Source organism: Sminthopsis crassicaudata, chromosome 3 (genome assembly GCF_048593235.1).
Source record: "Sminthopsis crassicaudata isolate SCR6 chromosome 3, ASM4859323v1, whole genome shotgun sequence".
Classification (NCBI taxonomy): Eukaryota; Metazoa; Chordata; class Mammalia; order Dasyuromorphia; family Dasyuridae; genus Sminthopsis; species Sminthopsis crassicaudata.
Window position 1 is genome coordinate 548446318 of NC_133619.1, and position 19511 is coordinate 548465828.

General features: G+C 33.4%; 1 protein-coding gene across 1 annotated transcript in view; it reads right to left on the bottom strand.

Moving 5' to 3' along the window:
- FAT3 (FAT atypical cadherin 3) overlaps positions 1–19511 on the bottom strand; it is a 685392-nt gene that overhangs the window by 328623 nt on the left and 337258 nt on the right. Inside the window, 2 exon segments of the mRNA XM_074304562.1 lie at positions 17241–17373; positions 17375–17556. Of these exon segments, the coding sequence (XP_074160663.1) occupies positions 17241–17373; positions 17375–17556 (315 nt within the window).

The window sequence follows — 19511 nt, forward strand, 5'->3', positions numbered from 1 at the left end:
AAAAAATGACAGTTCTTTATCAAATGAAAAAAGATGCTATTTGTCATATCATAGCAATAATGAATTTAATTAGGACAAATTCATTCTGACTTCCTCTGAGTATCTGTTGATTATGGATTAAGGAGAAAGTCAAGAAAAACTGGATTGGGAGCCAGGTGACCTATATTTGCATCTCATTTTTGCTTGTGATTACATGTGTGATCTTCAGCAAATCAGTGAATATCTCTGATTTCCTCATCTATAAAATTAATAATCTGGGCCAAATGGACTCTAAGATTCTTTGCAGATTTATACTTTATGATTTTAGGACATATATAATATAATATTATATTATATCATATCATATAATATATATGTATAAAACTAGGTCTCAAAATGAATAATGAAGTGATAATAGCATTTGAATTTATACTAGATATTTCCATTGGGATGAGATTAATTATCATGTTTTATATAATTTAAACTTCAAATTTAAATGCATGTGAACCACTTCACAGGGTTAGTTATTTGTATTAATCAAAACCCTCTAGGCCCTATCCTATTTGTCCTAGGACAGGGGTTCTTAACTAGTTGTTGTTCAGGTATTTCCATAGTATTCCATTTTTTATGTCCTACAGAAATGTGAAATAACGACCCTCTAGTTTCTTAACTATTTTTTTCTTTTTGGCAATCTAATGAAATCTTTTCAATATTTTAGATGACAATGACAATCTAAAAATATTGACAAGATTCCACCCTAGATTGCCAAAAAGATCTGTGACAGAAACATAATTTAAAAAAAATAATGTCATATCAAAATAACTACACTTATAGTGTATGGGAAAATGCTACTAAAATTATAAAACACTGTCAAATAAAAGTACTAATGTTGATATATAGAAAATAGTTATGATAATCATGAGGAAAGACAATCTTCTAAAAGAATAAGAGCCACTTCTTATTTGATAAATGGTCAAGAAATATGAACAGGCATCAGAGGAAGAAATTAAGATCATCAGTGATCTATGGACAAATGCTTTAAATCACTAATTATCAAAGAAATGCAAATTAAAACAATTATGAATTACCTTACACCCATTAGACTGGCAAAGAGGGACAGATAAGGAAAATGACAAATGCTGGAAGAATTTTCAAAAATAGATTCTCTAATACACTATTGGTAGAGCCACAAAACTAGTACAACAGGAGAAAATTTGGGACTAAGTCCAAACAGTATTAAACTGTGTGTATATATATATATATATGTATATGTATATATATATATATATATATATGTAAACACACTACTACTTCACCTGTGCTCCTACAAGCAAAGAAAAAGGGAAAAGACATGCACAATTTATAGCACTTCTTTTTGTGGGGGGCAAAGAATTGGAAATTGAGGGGATACCCATCAATTGTGAAATGTCCGAACAAAGTATGAAACATACAATGGTGTACTATTGTGCTATATAATAAATTATAAAGGGGATAATTTCAGAAAAATCTGGGATTTGAAAATTGTTAAAAAGTACAATGATCAGAATCAGAAGAACAATTTATATCAATAACGTAAAGATAATCAACTATGAAAGATTTAGTAATTTTGATGAATACAATGACCTACAACAGTTCCAAAGGACTCATGGTGGAACTGCTATCCACCTCTGAATAAAGAAGTGATTGAAGCTTTTTTTTTCTTTTTGGAACATGGCTAATGCAGAAATTTGTTTTGCATGACTTCATATTTGTATGGGATTTGTATTTCTTGCTTTCTCAATGGGTAGGAAAAGGGAGAGAATCTGGAACTGAAAATGAAATTGAATGAAAAATAAGAAAGAAAAACTTCCATTGTTTTCATGCTCATAAAAGCAAAAAATATTGTCCAAATTTTTACCTCCCATTTTCCTCCCTTAAACCCTCAAAATATATGCCATTAAACTTGATAAGAGCAGAGAATTACAGTGTAAGAGGGCTTGAAAGGACACTGAAAAGTCATTTAATCCTCCCCCCTGCCTTTTAGCATGCCAGATGGCTAGTTTATTTGCTTTAAGGCTAGGATGGTACTTGATGTGCAAACTCCCAGAGCACTTTGCCTACCCAAGACAAATTGATAAAAATGATAAATGAACCATGATTTTTCTTTATGAAAATTTATTAAACTTTAAGCACAGTGTGCATTCTAATGACCTATAGCCTAGGTCAGTTTAATTACTTTCAATTCCATGGAGGCAATTCACTCAATCCAAAGGTGATATTTTTATAAGTTAGTTCAAATGTCAAATTAAAATTTACACTATAGCAATTTTTTTCTCAGTAATTTCAGGCATAGCTAGATTATTGTAAGGCAAAGGAAAAGAACCATTTACTACACAGGATGAGTGAACAGTTCTTGTGTTCCAATAATTGATTGATATTATTAGTACCCATTTCAGTAAACAAATAATTACTAATGAAAGAACAACTTTTACTTCTTAGGACTAAAAAAAATTAGAGTTAGGTTTAGAATTAGAGTTAGCGTTAGTTCCTTTCTGAAACTTTTCTACATCTTTCCTCTTTTATTTCCAGGACCTAAGAAAACACTATGCATATGGAAGAAATATAATAACTTTTGACTATACAGACATTAGATGAAAAGAAAAATCAAAACTAGTTAACTACTTGACAAAATTAAAATATCTAAGTGAAACATAAATAGAAAATAGCTTGCTAAAAGTTTTTTTCAAAAATGTATAACTATTCACTAGCTTAAAAAAGAGTGACATAAACATTTGTTATATTTATTTAATATTATTTTCCATGTGAAAACTCTAGAAAGTAATCATTTGTAATTCATAGTATTTGTAAATGATGATATGAATGAGGAAAATGTATGTGAAATACATGAAAATATTTTAAAACATTTTGCCTACTTTGATAAATTTCCAAGAATCTAGAACAGAGACCATTGAGTTCAAATCATTCATTTTTACAAATGAGGAAGCTGAGGGGTAGAGGTCAAATGGTTAGAAAATATATGGACTACAATTCAAACCCAGGTTTCCTTATTCCCAAATTCAACATTTTACCCATTATACTATATAGGCTTACTTGAAGGTGTTCACTTTTACAAAATGATATATGATGTTTTCATACAATCTAGTACAGAAAGAATTAAAAACTCAAAAGTAATTAAAAGCCATAAAAAGAAAGGTAGGATAAGATTTCCAATCTATTTCAGGTGATAACACAAGGCTGTTGACAGGTGAATACTTAAAAAACTAGTAGACAACTCATGAGTAGTGGTAGAAAAAATTTTAGCAACTTTCATAAATACAAATAACTCACTGATTTTAGGAAGGGAAAAAACCCAAAAACCGTAATAAAACTAAGATTTGATGAATCAAAATTTCCTGGTTACCTATACAAACTTCTGAATCAGAAGTCTCAGGTGCTTTCCCTTTTAAAAAATAGACTTTTTTACTCTCCTATTTAAGCCCCTTCACAATCTGGATCTAACTCATCTTCCCAACCTCATATTACTCTATAAAAAATTGACAATTCTAATCAAATTGAGTTTCCAGCTGTTCCAAGATAGCAACATGGTACAATCGAAGTAATGCCAGATTTGGAGACAGAGCCGACTTGGATTTGAATCTCAGCTCTGGCATTTTTTGGGCAATATTTCCATCTACTCATTTGTAAAATGAGAGAAATGACCTAGATGAACCTTAATGACCCTATTGACTTTAGAAATATCTATTCAACTGCAAACAATGTGATCTTTTCACCCATTTTTAGATGCTCCCGTGTATATAGTTATATAAAACTGGAACACAAATCAAACATTTATTCATAAGAAGTCATAATTTCATTATTCCCACATTCAGTTACCCACATGGGGTCATGAATCTATTTAAGATCAACTTCTTGATTTTCTAGGTTAACAAAATTATTTCAGCTAGAGCTACTTCCTGAATAGGAATCCCATTTAAAATATCTTGATAAAGTGGCAACCAGTCTTTTCTTGAAGATCTTTAGACTGTTTGAAATCCAAATCATTCAATCAGTTAATCAACTAATACGTATTTATTTGTCACCCACTATGCCAGGAAATTTTCTAGGTATTGGTAATAAAAAAGAGACAAGCTAAGATTTTATATGGGGATGATGTTATAGATAGATAGATAGATAGATAGATAGATAGATAGATAGATAGATAGATAGATAGATAGATAGATAGATATTCATTTCCAGAAAGCTCTAATTATTAGGAAGCTTTTTTTCCTCTCTCTACCACTTGCCAAAATCTATTCCACTTCAACTTCTATTTATTGCTACTAGTTCAGTCCTCTGGAGCCAAATTCAATAAATCAAACATCTTTTTAGTTAACCCTTCAAACTCTTTAAAATGCTGTAATAGTCCTCCCTTAGCTCCACATTTCACCCCCCACTGAGGCTTATTCCAATATGTCATCATGTTTCAGTTGCTTTCTCTCTTTATTCTAAGACCCCATACTATTAGTGGTGAATTTTTTCAAGAATTTTAGTTTTGAGAAAGCCATCTTTCATTATGCAGAAATTGCTAACACACCCTTGCAAAGGTACCTTGTCATGTTCATATACCTTTTATGTGTTACATAAGAATTGAAAGTCCTTCTAAGCAGGAACTGTGATTCTCCTTTTGCATTACTGGGGTGTTTAGTGTGGCACTGGGTACATGGCAGTTTCCTTATAAATAACTGTTGACTTGTATCAACACAGGAATTTTTTTTTACTTTACAGTCACATATCAATTCACATTTCAAGTACATTTAATCTCAATTTGGAAAAAATGTAAATTTACAAAATGTAATGTGCATTTCAGGAAGCATCTAGAAGTCAGGAAGGAAGTCATTTCAAAATGATAGAAAACTGTTAAGGACAAGAACAGAAGACTAAAAACAGCATCAATTCTAAGAGTTAAAACAGAAACGTGTTCAGTTCTCTAGAGAAGTCACTTTTAACTAAGATATTTTCAGGTTTGTGGCTTCTAAACCGAACAAAGGAAAAAGGCTGCAGTGTTTTCTTTTGTGAGCTGAAAAACATGACACAATGAGCAATGAGATAATCAGAACACCCTGATTTATGAAGCATGAAAAATGCCAGTCAAGAGGAGTTTTTATGTAATCTATAATCACCTTGTAGAAAGACACCTCATTCCCCTCTCTACATATCTCTCCCTCCCTTCCCCATATTTCCAGGGATAGAAGGAAAACTAGCAACTAGAAAAATTGTTATTTTTTTAAAAGCCTTAGAGAAGATTTCTCATCCATAAAATGAGACTCTCGGACCAACTGATCTCAAAGTCTTTCCTAGCTCCCAAATCTTAAAATTCTATGGTTCTAAATTATAATAGTTTATTCTGTCCTAATGATTAAAACAAAAGAATTATTCCAAGCTGTGGAAAAATATATGGCCCAGGTGATCCACCCAAGTAATGAAAATATTATTAAATAACTAGCAGTGCAAAAAAGGGGGAAAAGCATCCCTTAGCACAAAAACATAGCATCTTGTCTTTTTGCTGTTTGGTATAGAAGAAGAAAGTCCTGAACTAGGAATCAAAAAAATCATAGTCCTACTCCTAGCCCTACCCATAATTAGTCACATGGCTCTCATCCCTTAAAGTTTTTCTTAGTTTCCTTCCATGGAAAATAAACAATGAGATGTGTGTGTCTACATGATCTCTGTGGCCCTTCGAAGAACTAAAATTTTAGGATTCTGTGATTCTTTATTCATTTGTGAAATCTACTGACATTTTTCCAAATTTGACAGCATTTTTTAGTTTGAAGCACACGCTATGTCCAAAATGATCTGAGCTAATTTTCCCATTTTTTCCCTGAGGTAAGATGAGCACTTAAGTAGGAAATTAGTAGGAATTTCACTACAAAACCATCTAAGACCTGAAAAAACTGGCAAGAGTGTGAATTAAAATTCATTGTTTCCTTCAGGATAGAAGAATGCAATAATTCAAAGTAGTAAATTATCACTTTGAAATTAACACCCCAATACAAGAAATAAGAAATCAAATTTATGGTCTAAATCCATCATTTTTTATATCTCCATCATCTGCTTTATTTATGCTTCTTTGCTATCCACCCAAATAATTTTTCCTTGCTTCTGGCAAAGCCACATAACCAGCTGCGCCCCTGGAACTGCACCTAGGCACAATTGCCACATTCCATTATCTAGACTGTACTTCAGCTAACAAGATTAGAGAAGAATGGAAATGTGGAATACTTGGTGCCACAAACTGTGGCAGAACCAAATATCCTGAGTGGCTATTGAATGGTTACCTGTCTTCAGAAATTCTAGCTCCACATGGTTAGCTCACTCTCTCTTTCCTTCCTTCATAAAGTATACAGATTCCATCATAGTCACCCACCTGAGGCCCAGATTTTTTCCCCAATTTGACAACTGTGAAGGTCTTCTCACTTTTAATCATTATATTACCCCAAATTCTTCTGTGATTTATAAAGTCAAATCAGCAAGCTGATCAAGCTGTGCAAACTGCTTTCCAAGGTACTGAAAGAACCTGTGGATATGACTGGGGAACCACCAATGGCAATTTCTTACCAACTCATGAAGAACAAAATATGTATATAGTAGGACAAGAGAGGGAAAATTGTAGTCAGAATTTTCAAAACGGGTAGATTCTTAAAAATTAGAGGCTAGTTAACTATAAAAATATGGTTTCAGTTCTTTTCAAATTTTCTGGAATGTCTGACAAAAGGAATAGTTTGTAAGTATATGCAAAGGGAACCATTCCTTAATTTCATTTCCTTTTTAGAAATGGTTAAAAATCTAGTAAATCATAGAATTGACATATATTAAGCATACGTGAATTATTGAAAAGCATTCTCAAAGTCTAGTGGGGAAGTTTAAACCAGATAATACTATAGTTAGGTGAATCTGGAACTGGGTAAAAGACCAAGATAACAATATTATAATTAACTGGTTTGATATTCATTTAGACATGGGACTCTATCATAGGACCTATGCTAGTCAACATTATTTTCAAGTACTTGAACAAAGGTTTAAATCAAACATTTATTACATTTGGAGATAACACAAATATAAGTTATAACATGTATTATAAATGAAAGAATTAGACTTTAAATAATACCTCCACAATCTGGGATGACAGATTCGGTCTAATGAAAGAGGTTTTAAGTGAGAATACATATAGAGTCCTAAATTTTCATTAAAAAATTAATTGTATAAAGATCAGAAGAAATGTAGCTATACAAACAGCTTTCAAAATTTGTTCTGTGAACTTCTAGAGGACCGCTAAGATGCTTTCAAAGGTTCCACAATGTAAAAATTATTTTCAAAATAATGCTAAAAATAATTTACCTATTAATCTTCCCTTTTTAAGTATATGCCTATGTGAGTCTAGATTTTCTTTATCTACTTCAACCAAAACAATATATCACAACAGACTGAATAAAGGAGTCCAACAGATTGGATAAAAGAATAAAAATCCAGCTAAAGTGAAAAGCATATGCAGAAATATATAAAACAATGTTCTTACCATTATTTTTGTTTTGGGGGGGTGAATACAATTATTTTCATTAAAATGTATTAAAATTAACCTGCAATGACTTTATTAATATAATTTTGAACAGAATTAAATATTTAAATTATCCATTTTAGTTTTTAAATGAAGTTAAATAATGATTGATATTTCAATATTTTAATCTATATGTAGATACTTATATAAGCAAAAGCTCTTTGCTATTCTCAATAATTTTAATGGGTATAAAGTAATAATATAAAGACAAAATTTTGAGAATGGCTAGGATAGATAATTCATATCAAAAAGGACTAAGATTTTTAGATTTGTGATGAATATTTTCTCTTGTACTTCTGGCTTTCCCTTTCTCATTTTGGAATAATTGAGAAGTTAGAGGTGTGTGGCTATGCCTTTGCTCTCTTAAGACAATATTTTAGTAGAGGATTATAAGTGCTTCGAAGCAAGGGATACATCATATTTTACTCTCATACACTCAGCACTTAGCTCAGTGCTAGTAGCCAATTAGTAATTGTTAACTTGTATAGGCTTTGGGGGGATAAAGGTTTTAAAACACTGAGGTATCCATACCAAAGATCTATTCAGAGACTATATAGTAAAATTACCTATGAATCTCTACCTACTTGAGATAGGAATAGAAATAGACAACAATATTTAACTGGTGGTACCAAAGATCTGAAAGTGAAATAATCAAAAGAAGGCTATTGAATGAATATCTTTGTGTGTGTGTGTGTGTGTGTGTGTGTGTGTGTGTGTGTGTGTGTGTGTAAGACACAGGACGAATTTTGTCTTAGTAGAGGAATTACCTACACAAATAAAATAAGAACTCTCTTCAATGCCTAAATATTACAATTTTTGTTGAAATTATTATCATTTATCACCAGCACTACTACAATCAAAACTTACTATGGACATGACATTGATTAGATTAGATTTTTTAGCCTAGCTTTTCAAATTTTGAATTTTTTCCCCAAATATTATTTTCAAATATTGAAATGATGTCACTCCTCTAATATTAAAGAAGCTGTACAGGTGTCTTTATTGCTTCTATCATAAAATATAAATTGATCTATTTAGCAATGAAATAACTGTACAATCTGGGTCTATTTCTGTAGATTAACTTCATAGTATGTATCTCCTCCCTTACCCTTCTTTCACAATCCAGCCACATAGTCCTATTGATAATTCTGTATACATATCACTCTTTCTCTCACACCTGTAGCTTTGCATGAGTTACCCCCTTGCCTAGAATGTTCTCCCACTTTCCCAAGTTTCATTTAGTACTACATTTAAATATGCCTTTCCCTGTTCCCTGTTAGTGCCGCCTTCTTCATTTCACTAAATTATTTTGAACTTTGCATTTTTTTATTTGTATACATGTTATTTCTTCCTGTAGAAGTAAAGTTCTTAAGGTAAAGGGCACAGGCACACAGCAAACACTTAATGTTTTCCTGTCCTTGTGTTACCAGTGCCTGGTACACTGTAGGGGAAGGGAACACATCTTTAGGCACTTTACAAATATTATTATTATTATCTCATTTGATCCTCATAACAATCTTTTGAAGTAAAGATGCTATTATTATACCCATTTTACAGTTGAAAATGTCTGTTGAATTGAAACCATTGCACAGATTTGTTTTTATTAATATAATGATCATTGAAATAGAAAAGAGAAAAGGCCACATGACAATAAAGTTGACATTCCCCTCACAAGAAAGGCAATTCCATCCTTCAATAGCCAGGCTCTGCACACTTCAAATTGCTATGAGAATACACAACTGTGAAATGATGAAGCGTGAAAATATGCCATCCTCCCATGACCATAATCACAGTATAGAAAAAAGATACCTTTTGTCCCTTTCTCATTGAGAATGTATTCTCATGTATGCAAAGGTCAATGCTGAATTTAAATAACCCAATGTGATAAATCTGCATGAGTCTGATTTGTTCTATTGGACTCACTGGATTAAATGAACAATTTAGTGGTCTACAGGACAAGGCATCAGCTGAAAGAGCTAGAGGGTGATTTACTGTTTGATTCCTACTCCTGCACTCTATTATCTGCTTTGTGTCTATCCTTATAGGTATCGACTTAGCATCTAATGCCCATTTCTACCACTTTATGGAAATTTAGCTGCATGCTAGGAAAAGCTTAACCTAGTTAAAGAGAATTTTTTAAAAGTATATATATATATATATATATATATATATATATATATATATATATATATATATACATATATATGTATGTAGAATAACAGACTGAAGACCCATGCAGACATTCAAAAATAAATTGATATGATACTGACTTGTAATTCATGGCAAGTGAAGTATAACTTAAAAGTTTATCTTTTTGATACCTCAGGGAAAATTTTTTTCTTAGCAAATTAATAATGTAAACAAGATTTTAAGGGGATAACATTCAGCTTACTTACAAATTAGACTATTTCCCAAACCTTAAAATCATCCTATGAACCCTATTACTACTGTACCTCCCAAAGTAGAGCCCCAGGGATTATGTTTCTGAGGAACTCTGCCATTGAGCTCCAATTCCCACACTGAAACCCTGAATAGCTTTTTTCCCCCCAAAAAAAGCTTTCTCTCATTGCCTCCAGAAAAGGTATGTCAATTGACGCTCCATTGTTCCCATCACCCACATAGTAATTTCCTTGACTGAAAGAAATTCACTGGTCATAACCCTCCAAGGTATTATCTTCCTCTATTAAAATGTAACTTTTTTATATGCACCATGTCCTCTAATTAAGATGTAAGTTCTTAAAGATAAAAATAATCACAATTTTCTATTTGTATTCCCAGCATTTAACACAGTGATTGGTACATAGTGATTGATTAATGTTTCTTGCATTCTCCTTCTTTTATTTATTCATCTATTTGCTTTACAATAGCTAGAAAAACAAACAAAAGAAAACAAAACAAAACAAAAAAAAACATCCTGGTGATTTAAAGTATCGAGTGCTGGGTCTGACATCTGGAAGACCAGTTCAAATATAACCTTAGACACTATTTTTTAAACCAACTGTATGACTCTAAACAAGTTACTTAACCTTTTTGCCTCAGTTTCCTTGTCTGTAAAATGAACAGGAGGAGGAAGTAGAAAACCATTCCAATATCTTTGCTAAGGAAATCCCCAAAAAGGGATCATGGAAGTAGTATACAACGGGAAACAAGAAACCTGTTTTTATTTTACAAGACTTTTCTTGAAGAAGGGTAAAACTCCCCAAATTTGTTCTCTATTCCTGAGACACTTATTTCAAGAACCAGTGAAATTTTGTGACAGAAAAACTGGTTTAAATATTATCCAGGTCTTTGCCTATCTAATTATTTAAAAAACTGTATTTTGAACATCTTTGAAGCTGTTCTTTCAACTATAAAATGAGGATTAAAAATATCTATTTTATAGGGTGAGAATCAAACAAGATAATGTATATCATTCGTAATTATAAAGTATAAATATTAGTTATATTATGAAATATTATATAAAAGAATTAGATGAAACAAGCTATTTTTGTTAGTATTACACAGAGAAGAAGTGTGGGATGACCCATCCTGTATTCAGCAATATCAGGATTTAAATCCTTACCTCTGACATATTGAATAACCAAAAGCAACTCACATAATCTATCAGTTCCCCCAGAAAACTATCTAAGACCATCAGATGCAGACAAATTGCCTAACTCTATCGGTAGAGGGAATTTTTTAAATATAAGGAGTTCCCCTACTCTGAAGAAATCATAAGTTTGACAGATTCTGATCACCCTCCATATATAAAGACATACATATATACATTCATGAACAGCTAGATTTACAAAATTCATATATATATTTATACTTATATATTATCATCTCCAAGAAAGAAAAATATTCTTTTTAGTAGATCTTATTTTCACATGACATGTCCATTTTAAAAAATTATCTATGATACAATTATTATGGACATTAATGAAGCAGCTATTCCCAACCCCAAAGGATCTTTCCACCACAAGGTCTCTCCTCTAAGAGTTATTCAATTCAGTCTGGCTGACCAATGGAAGTTATCTTTTCTTCACCTAGGAGGAATAGCAAGTCTCCTGGCAATTCTTTAAAACAAGTGAAAAACAGCTCCTTGAAATTTATCCTTCCTCTCAGATCACAAGGTTATTCCTCCATTACTAATCAAGTCAAGTAGGCTTGGGCCTGGGGGAGGGAATGCCGCATAGGTGTAATTCACCTGCTAAGCATGGAAATAATTATTTTGGCTCAGAATAGATCTTAGAAGCTTAAGCAGTTTTTTTGGTTGGAGGAAGGAGGGAGATAAAGGGATAGAAGATGAAGAAAGAGGAAGGGAACAGCAGGAAACAGAAATTTTACATAGTTTTACAAGAAAAATCTCCATGTCATTACATGAACATTCTGAGTTTGAAAAAAATATTGCCTTTAGGTATAAAACAGTAACTCATAAGAAGGGTGGGGGAATCGGCTCCTGCATAGGTCATCTGCTATATGCTGAAAGTTGGACAAAAAAAATTGACATTCTTTTCATTCAACATCTTAATCTTTATTTCTTATAAAGCACTATGCAAAGAACTCTACATTTTGGTTCTACTAAAGTAGAAAAAATTTTAAAAATTTGGTTTACTAAAGTTAACACCCAGTTGGGGAGGGAGGAGCAGCAGGGGAGAAACAGAAGAATTTATAAATCCTCACTAAATCTGCTGGGTAGCTAAGTTCTTGCCTTCATTACTGGAAAATGTTATGTTAACAAAAAAACCACAATACCTAGAATAAAACTTCAAGTGAGACAGTGAAGTTTTCTAATAGCTAATTACTTGCAGGTTACAAAATATAGAATGTGAACGAAAGTGGCTCAACTTTTAGGGCCCCGGGACAATAGTAAAAAGTCATCAGTGCAAGGTTCCCCAGAATCACCATCCCATTTTCAGGTTGGTAGAGCCCTTTGACTTAGTCTGCTATATGGGGGACTGAAATGCAGAATGAACTCTTTCTGAAACACACGTGTTCTCATTAACAAACATGTTCTCAAGTCAGCTTGGAAGATTTAGCCCAATTAAAAAAAACAAAAAAACAAAAAAAAAAAAAAAAACAAAACCTTTTTTTCCCCCAAATTCGGAAAAGTTAATAGCCAGGATTATACAACAAGGTACAATAGCCAGGAATATGACACAATTTAAAAATTATATGTAGAATTGGGGGCAGCTAGTTGGAGGCAGTAGATAGAGCACCAACCCTGAAGTCTGGAGAACTTGAGTTCAAATCTAGCCTCAGACATTTAATACGTCCTGGCTGTGTGATCCTGGGCAAGTCACAACACCAATTGCCTCAGGAAAAAAAAAAGGACATATAGAATTAAGATGGAGGACACTTATGATTTAACAAAAAATTATAATGAATAAGCATTTCCCCAAGAATGTTTTATGACCTGTCAGAGGGATTAAAATAAAAATGCTACTTTCTGTTCTTTAAATGGAAGAAAAGGACAAAATGAGATCACTCTCCATGGAAACACTAGTACTAAGAATTTTTGACCTTTTCATGGTCACTGATATCTCTTACCATCACTTTAAGAAGAAAGGCAACTAGTTGCACAGCAGAAAGAGTGCTGGGTCTAGAATAAGACTCATCTTCCCAAGTTCAAATCTGACCTCAGATAGTTACTAGCTATTTAACCTGGTTTGCCTCAGAAAAGGAAGTGGTCAACCACTCTTTCTTTGTCAAGCAAGTCTCCCAGAAGGGGTCACAGAGATTTGGAGACAATTGAAACCACTAACCTATTAGTGTTAGGTTTGGATAATTTGAGATATATCATTAGGAACAAGTTCTTCCCTCTAATTGGTTGATGAACTACCTTCCAGACGCAATTAAAAGAGTAGTTCTTTTATATAAATGTCTTATTGCCATTTTTTTTGAGGCAATTGGGGTTAAGTGACTTGCCCAGGGTCACACAGCTAGAAAGTGTTAAGTATGTGAGACCAGATTTGAACTGAGGTCCTCCTGAATTCCTGTGGAATCCTCCACACAGCCACCTCGCTATATTGTTGCCTTTCTTTGTAGAGCTGATTAATGTGAATAATGAATCCCCTAAAGTGATTACATCTCTTCAAATATGTACTTTTAAAAGTTATAAATATGAAAAATATAGTAAGGTCCTGGTTCTGTGGAAATATGAAGAGTGATCATTTCAGGGAATTCATTATTCCCACTTATTGGGAGACCTGGCAGTAAATTGAGTGTAGTTGTCTTGTACACAGTAGGTATTTAATAAATGCTAGTTGTTGATGGACTGACATTCTATTTGAGGCTTTTTTTGATCGTCCAAGTTACTGGGATCCTACCCTCCGAAAATCACCTTGTATTTACTTATAATTCAGAGGATCGTAGAATTATTCTTTTCATGTACACAATTTCCCCAGTAAAATATTAGCATTTTGAGGGAAACAAGTATTATTTCATTTTTGTCTCTGTACTTCTAGCACAATGCATGACACAAATCAGATGCTTAATACAAAGTTGTTTAATGAATGATTGATTAGAAAAGGAAGTGGACCAACTATGCAGCGTGAAACTCAGATTAGTATGAGTTATTTTCTACCTGCAATCCAAATTATCCCTATTGAAGCTTGGAATTTCTTTTTCTTCATTCCACTACAAAACAAAGGAGTGGGTGAACACTGGAAAGGATCTGAATAGCACTGAATATAAGAAGCTCAGGTAAAGAGATCGTGGCGCCTTTGGAAATATATGGGATATTTCAAACCTCATAGAAGTTCAGGCATTATGAAATATCACATAAGCACATTAGATATATTGTTGCATATATCCATCTAAAATTGAATGGACTAATGGCCTCTATGCTTTGTCTCAATTCTGAGTTCTGTGATTCTGTCATACATACCCTGCTTCTTTTTCCTGGAAAGCCATTACTTTTTTAATATTCCAAAGTGGCTAATTTGCTTCCAATTTTCTCACATTTCTGAGGAAGCTCAACAACAGGGAAGTGGATTGAGGGTTGCTTTTTGTTTTTACCTTTTTTTTTCCTTGTTTTTTTTTTCCAGAACAGCTGAAGAAATTTTAATTAAAACAAAACAAAACAAAACAAAACAAACAACCAAGAAATTCCAGAAGAGCTCATTTTAACTTAAAGTCGGGGAAGGGATGTATTTGAAAAAAAATCTTCACGGTGAAAAGTACCTATTGTGATGGTGAAGAAAGAAGTAATTACTGGGGAGGGGAGACCACATTTAACATAGTATGAAAAAAAGGTAGCAGTCCAGTTTGATTGAAATATAGAATATATTAAAGGTGACAATAGGGGAAGACTGGAAAAGTTGACTGAAGGTAGAGAGTGAGCTCTTAAATTCCAAGATCAGAAGCTTTTGTTTTATTTCCTGGATAAAGGTGAACTACTAACACTTGCTGCTTAGGATAGTCATGGCATTGCAACATGGGAATTTGCTTGGAGCAGTGATGTGATGAATGACAATGAGATAGGACCTTGGAATATCAATAGGCTCTTGTGATAATCTAGGTGAGAAAAGAGAGTGGCTTGAACTTGAGTGGTCTGCATGAGTAGAGAAGACAGATTTGAGAAATATTAAGAAGATATACTGATTGAAATTTGGCATGCAGGGTGAGGAAAAGGAGACACAAAGATGACTTTGACATAAGTCTAGCAAAATGAAGTATGCCATGGAACTCTTCAGTTCAATGAAAAGAAGTAAAGAGGTTGGGAGGGAATAACAATTCTAGAAAGTTAAAGTATTAATTTCCTTTTAGACATCTTCAGTTTTTAGTACTAGTATGACAACTACATGGAGATAGTTTAAAAGTGTCTAGGAAATAAGGGAAGAAAGATTTGGGAATAATTAGAGGATGAGTTATAGATTATAATGACAAGGGTCAAAAAGGTGCAATAGTCAAATGACAATGAATGCCAAAGGAGACATTATTGAATTGTGGCAGAGCACAAATATCTAAGACTGCTCTTGGTGAGTCAGCAGTATATGCTACAGGCTATAGACACCAAATAAACAAAAATAAAAAAAAAAAAAAAGTTTTCCAGATATAGTAAAGTCTTATCATTAGCAATTTTTGAAGGTAACAAAATTCCAGTACATTTAAAGAATACAGAGTGCCCTGGAGTTTGCATTAATGTAATAGAATCTGACATTTATGTATAATGGACTGCAGTTTAATATTTCAACTTAAGCAAAACTGAGTAAGAGAAATGATATCATCTACTAAGGATTCCAATAACACTCATTAAGAATACTGAACCCATGCACACTCCAAGGAATGCTTCCTTATTCCTATTCTCTATCTCATGTTGATTCACTTATCTGGAATATGATAATATTATCTGCTTTACATTACAGTAAAAGCTTGATTAACCCAAACCCAACAAAACAGAACATTCATTGATTTGGTTTTCTCTCCCTCTCTCCTTCCTTCCCTTCCCCCCCCCCCCTCTCTCTCTCATCTCTCTCTCTCTCTCTCTCTCTCTCTCTCTCTCTCTCTCTTCTCTCTCTCTCTCTCTCTCTCCTCTCTCTCTCTTCTCTCTCTCTCTCTCTTTCTCTCTCTCTCTCTCTCTTTCTCTCTCTCTCTCTCTCTTTCTCCTCTCTCTCTCTCTCTCTCTCTCTTCTCTCTCTCTCTCTCTCTCTCTCTCTCTCTCTCTCTCTCTCTCTCTCTCTCTCTCTGCCTCTTTCTCTGTCTCTGGCTGCTGGCTGTCTCTCTCTCAAAATGAGAACTGAAAGAAAATACCTGATAACAGGGAATTATTTACAAATCAATTGCACAATATATCTTGGATTCAGTTCACATTCAGCTCTGTCTCCTCTACCTCAATATCTCCATCCATAGTCCTATAAAAAAATCACTGATGTCTGGAATGATAATCCTTAGGCACAACTAGTGCATCACTCATCAAAGTCAATTTTGATTTTATCCACTTATTTACCCAGTACTCATTATGACAGAAAAGATAAGCATTACATTTCTGAAATATTTTCAACAAGAAGAGTGGTGACAGAAAAGTTTATCTAGCTAATTCTCAATTTGGCAGAACATTGAAATAGCAAGACTATTCTCTCTGACTTGATCTTTCTAGTAAATTGTGTTTATTCTGTATTATTACCTAATGGCAGATATTGAAGCTAGTTATGCTTACAAACATATCACTGAGAAATAGAACAGGGTTCATGCAAACACACGCATACATGGGCGCACATATAAACACACACACACACACACAGAATCTGAGTCTTCAAGATTCAGTGGATAGGACAGTTCTGATTAAAGTTGAGCATTAGAGAATCTGATTCAGAAAGGAATGACCAGTCAATCTCACCTATCTATAGACTCTAAGGATGAAGTCCCATTACTGATTAAATTAACTGATTAAGGAAGTAGGCAATAGGCTTTCTAAATTTTGGCTGTTATTAACCACAGTGATTCTGATACTACCTCTGCGTTTTAAATTGAAAAGAAAAATCTCTATCCCATTAGTTCACTTGACTTTGTCAACTGAAATTAGAGCCAACTTAAAAGATTAGAGAATAAGTCTCCTTTTTGTAATATTGCCTCAGGAAAAAAAAGAACATGTTGGTAACCAGAAAATCAGTAGAAATAAACCTACATAACAAGTGTTATGGATGGATTTCATTTCTCTACTGCTCATTGACAGATGCTTCCTTACCTGTTTTGATGTTTATTACAAAGAAGTTCTGAGGGTTCCCACTTGTAATCCTATAAATTAGTTTTTCATTCGAACTGGAATCTGGATCCTCAGCCTGGATCTGAATAACTGATACATCCTTAGGAGAGTTTTCCCATGACCACAGGATAGTAAATGGGCTCGGAAGTTAAAGGAGCATTGTCATTTACATCTTCAATCTCAATGTAGACCTCAATAGTAGAATAAAGGGGGACAACACCACGATCTGTTGCATATACAGTCAGCCAATATGACCCTGTTGTTTCTCGATCAAGAATGTCTGCAGTATAGATGACTCCTGCAAGAAAACACAGCAAGAATACCACCACAAGTTAGTACAGATTAATAAAGTAATCATTTAATTAAAGTGTCTTTAATCATTTTAATTAAAGTGTCTTTAAAGTAAATTCAATTTTACTTCAATTTAAGAAAATTAGGTGTCTAGTCCAGTGAATAGAGGTGGACCTGGAATCGGAAAGTTCATATCTGGCCTCAAACACTTCCTAATTGTATGACTGAGCAAGGTCACTTAACTGCTACCCTCAGTTTCCTACTGTGTCAAACAGGGAAATTAATAGCACTTATCTCCTAGAGTTGTGACAATCAAATGAGATAATAAGTATAAAGTATGCATTATATAAGTATATATAAGCTATATAAATGTCAGCAATTATAATTATTACTATTTAGGGATATAAGAGATCACCTAAATTTTTAAAATCAATTATTTATTTAATTAGTTTTTACAAAAAATTTATGTATAAGTAATTTTCTAGCATTGACAATTGCAAAACCTTTTGTTTCAACTTTTCCCCTCCTTCCCTTCACCCCTTCCCCCAGATGGCAGATTGACCAATAGATATTAAATATGTGAAAGTATAAGTTAAATACAATATATGTATACATGTCCAAACAGTTATTTTGCTGTAGAAAAAGAATCGGACTTTGAAATAGTGTACAATTAGCCTTTGAAGGAAATCAAAAATTAGGCAGACAAAAATATAGGGACTGGAAATTCTATATAGTGGTCCATAGTCATCTCCCAGAGGTCTTTCCTTGGGCATAACTGGTTCAGTTCATTACTGCTTTATTGGAACTGATTTGGTTCATCTCATGGTTGAAGAGGGCCACGTCCATCAGAATTGATTGTCATATAGTATTGTTGCTGAAGTGTATAATGGAAATCACCTAAATTAATGAATGTTTCCCCTGCTGAATGGAATTGAATTGTACCAATCTTCCTATTGTATAGTTAGGAAACAGAAAAGCATTGAATTGTACCAATCTTCCTATTGTATAGTTAGGAAACAGAAAAGCAGAGAAAGAATATGACAGAGGTGGGACATGATTATTTGTGACCATTCCCATGTTCTTTATTGATTTTTTTTTTTTAATTTTTAGGCTGGGGTTAAGTGACTTGCCCAGGGTCACACAGCTAGGAAGTGTTAAGTGTCTGAGACCAGATTTGAACTCAGGTCCTTCTGAATTCAAGGCTGGTGCTCTATCCACTGCGCCACCTAGCTGCCCCTCTTTATTGATTTTTTTAATCATGATCTACCCTCGGGGGGAGGCAGGAAATCAGGAAAAATCCTTTAAATACACTTAGAAAAGTTCAATTTTGAAACATGACTTGTATAAAATACATCTTTGCCATATATATTACTCTTTTTTCTATCTTTGTCACCATTATCGAGACTCACCTCCTGATCCTTCCCACCACCCTCCTCAATCTGACTAACAGTTTAACTCTCAAGGAATAATGCTACATTTTTAGTCAGAAGGCCCACGTTAGACAATTTTTTTATATGTATAATCCAGGTGACAATAATCAAATAATAACCTTTCTTGGTTATATGTAAATTAAGAACATTGGATTCACTGATTGCCAAGGACTTTTTGTAGCTCTTTGATCCTCTGTTCTCAAAACTGAATTGAATATTAATATTGAAAACAACTTTATCTGGAAAACCTATAGTTCTCATGTTGCCTCAAAAACGTATTGTGTGATCCTTGGAAAGTGACTTATCCCTCTTCTGACAATAGATTTCCCTGCTAGAACTGATAAAAAAAAATCCAATGGGACTCCATAAATGGATTCACTATGGTTTGGTATAGGACCAAAAATCTAGAGTAAAGAATTCTGAGTCATCTATTCTAAGAGATGATAAACTGGGGCTCCAAGAATGACTAGGTAGTAAGGGGCAGATCAGTATTTCCAATTCAGATCTCCTGAATTGCAAACTTGCCCTCTTT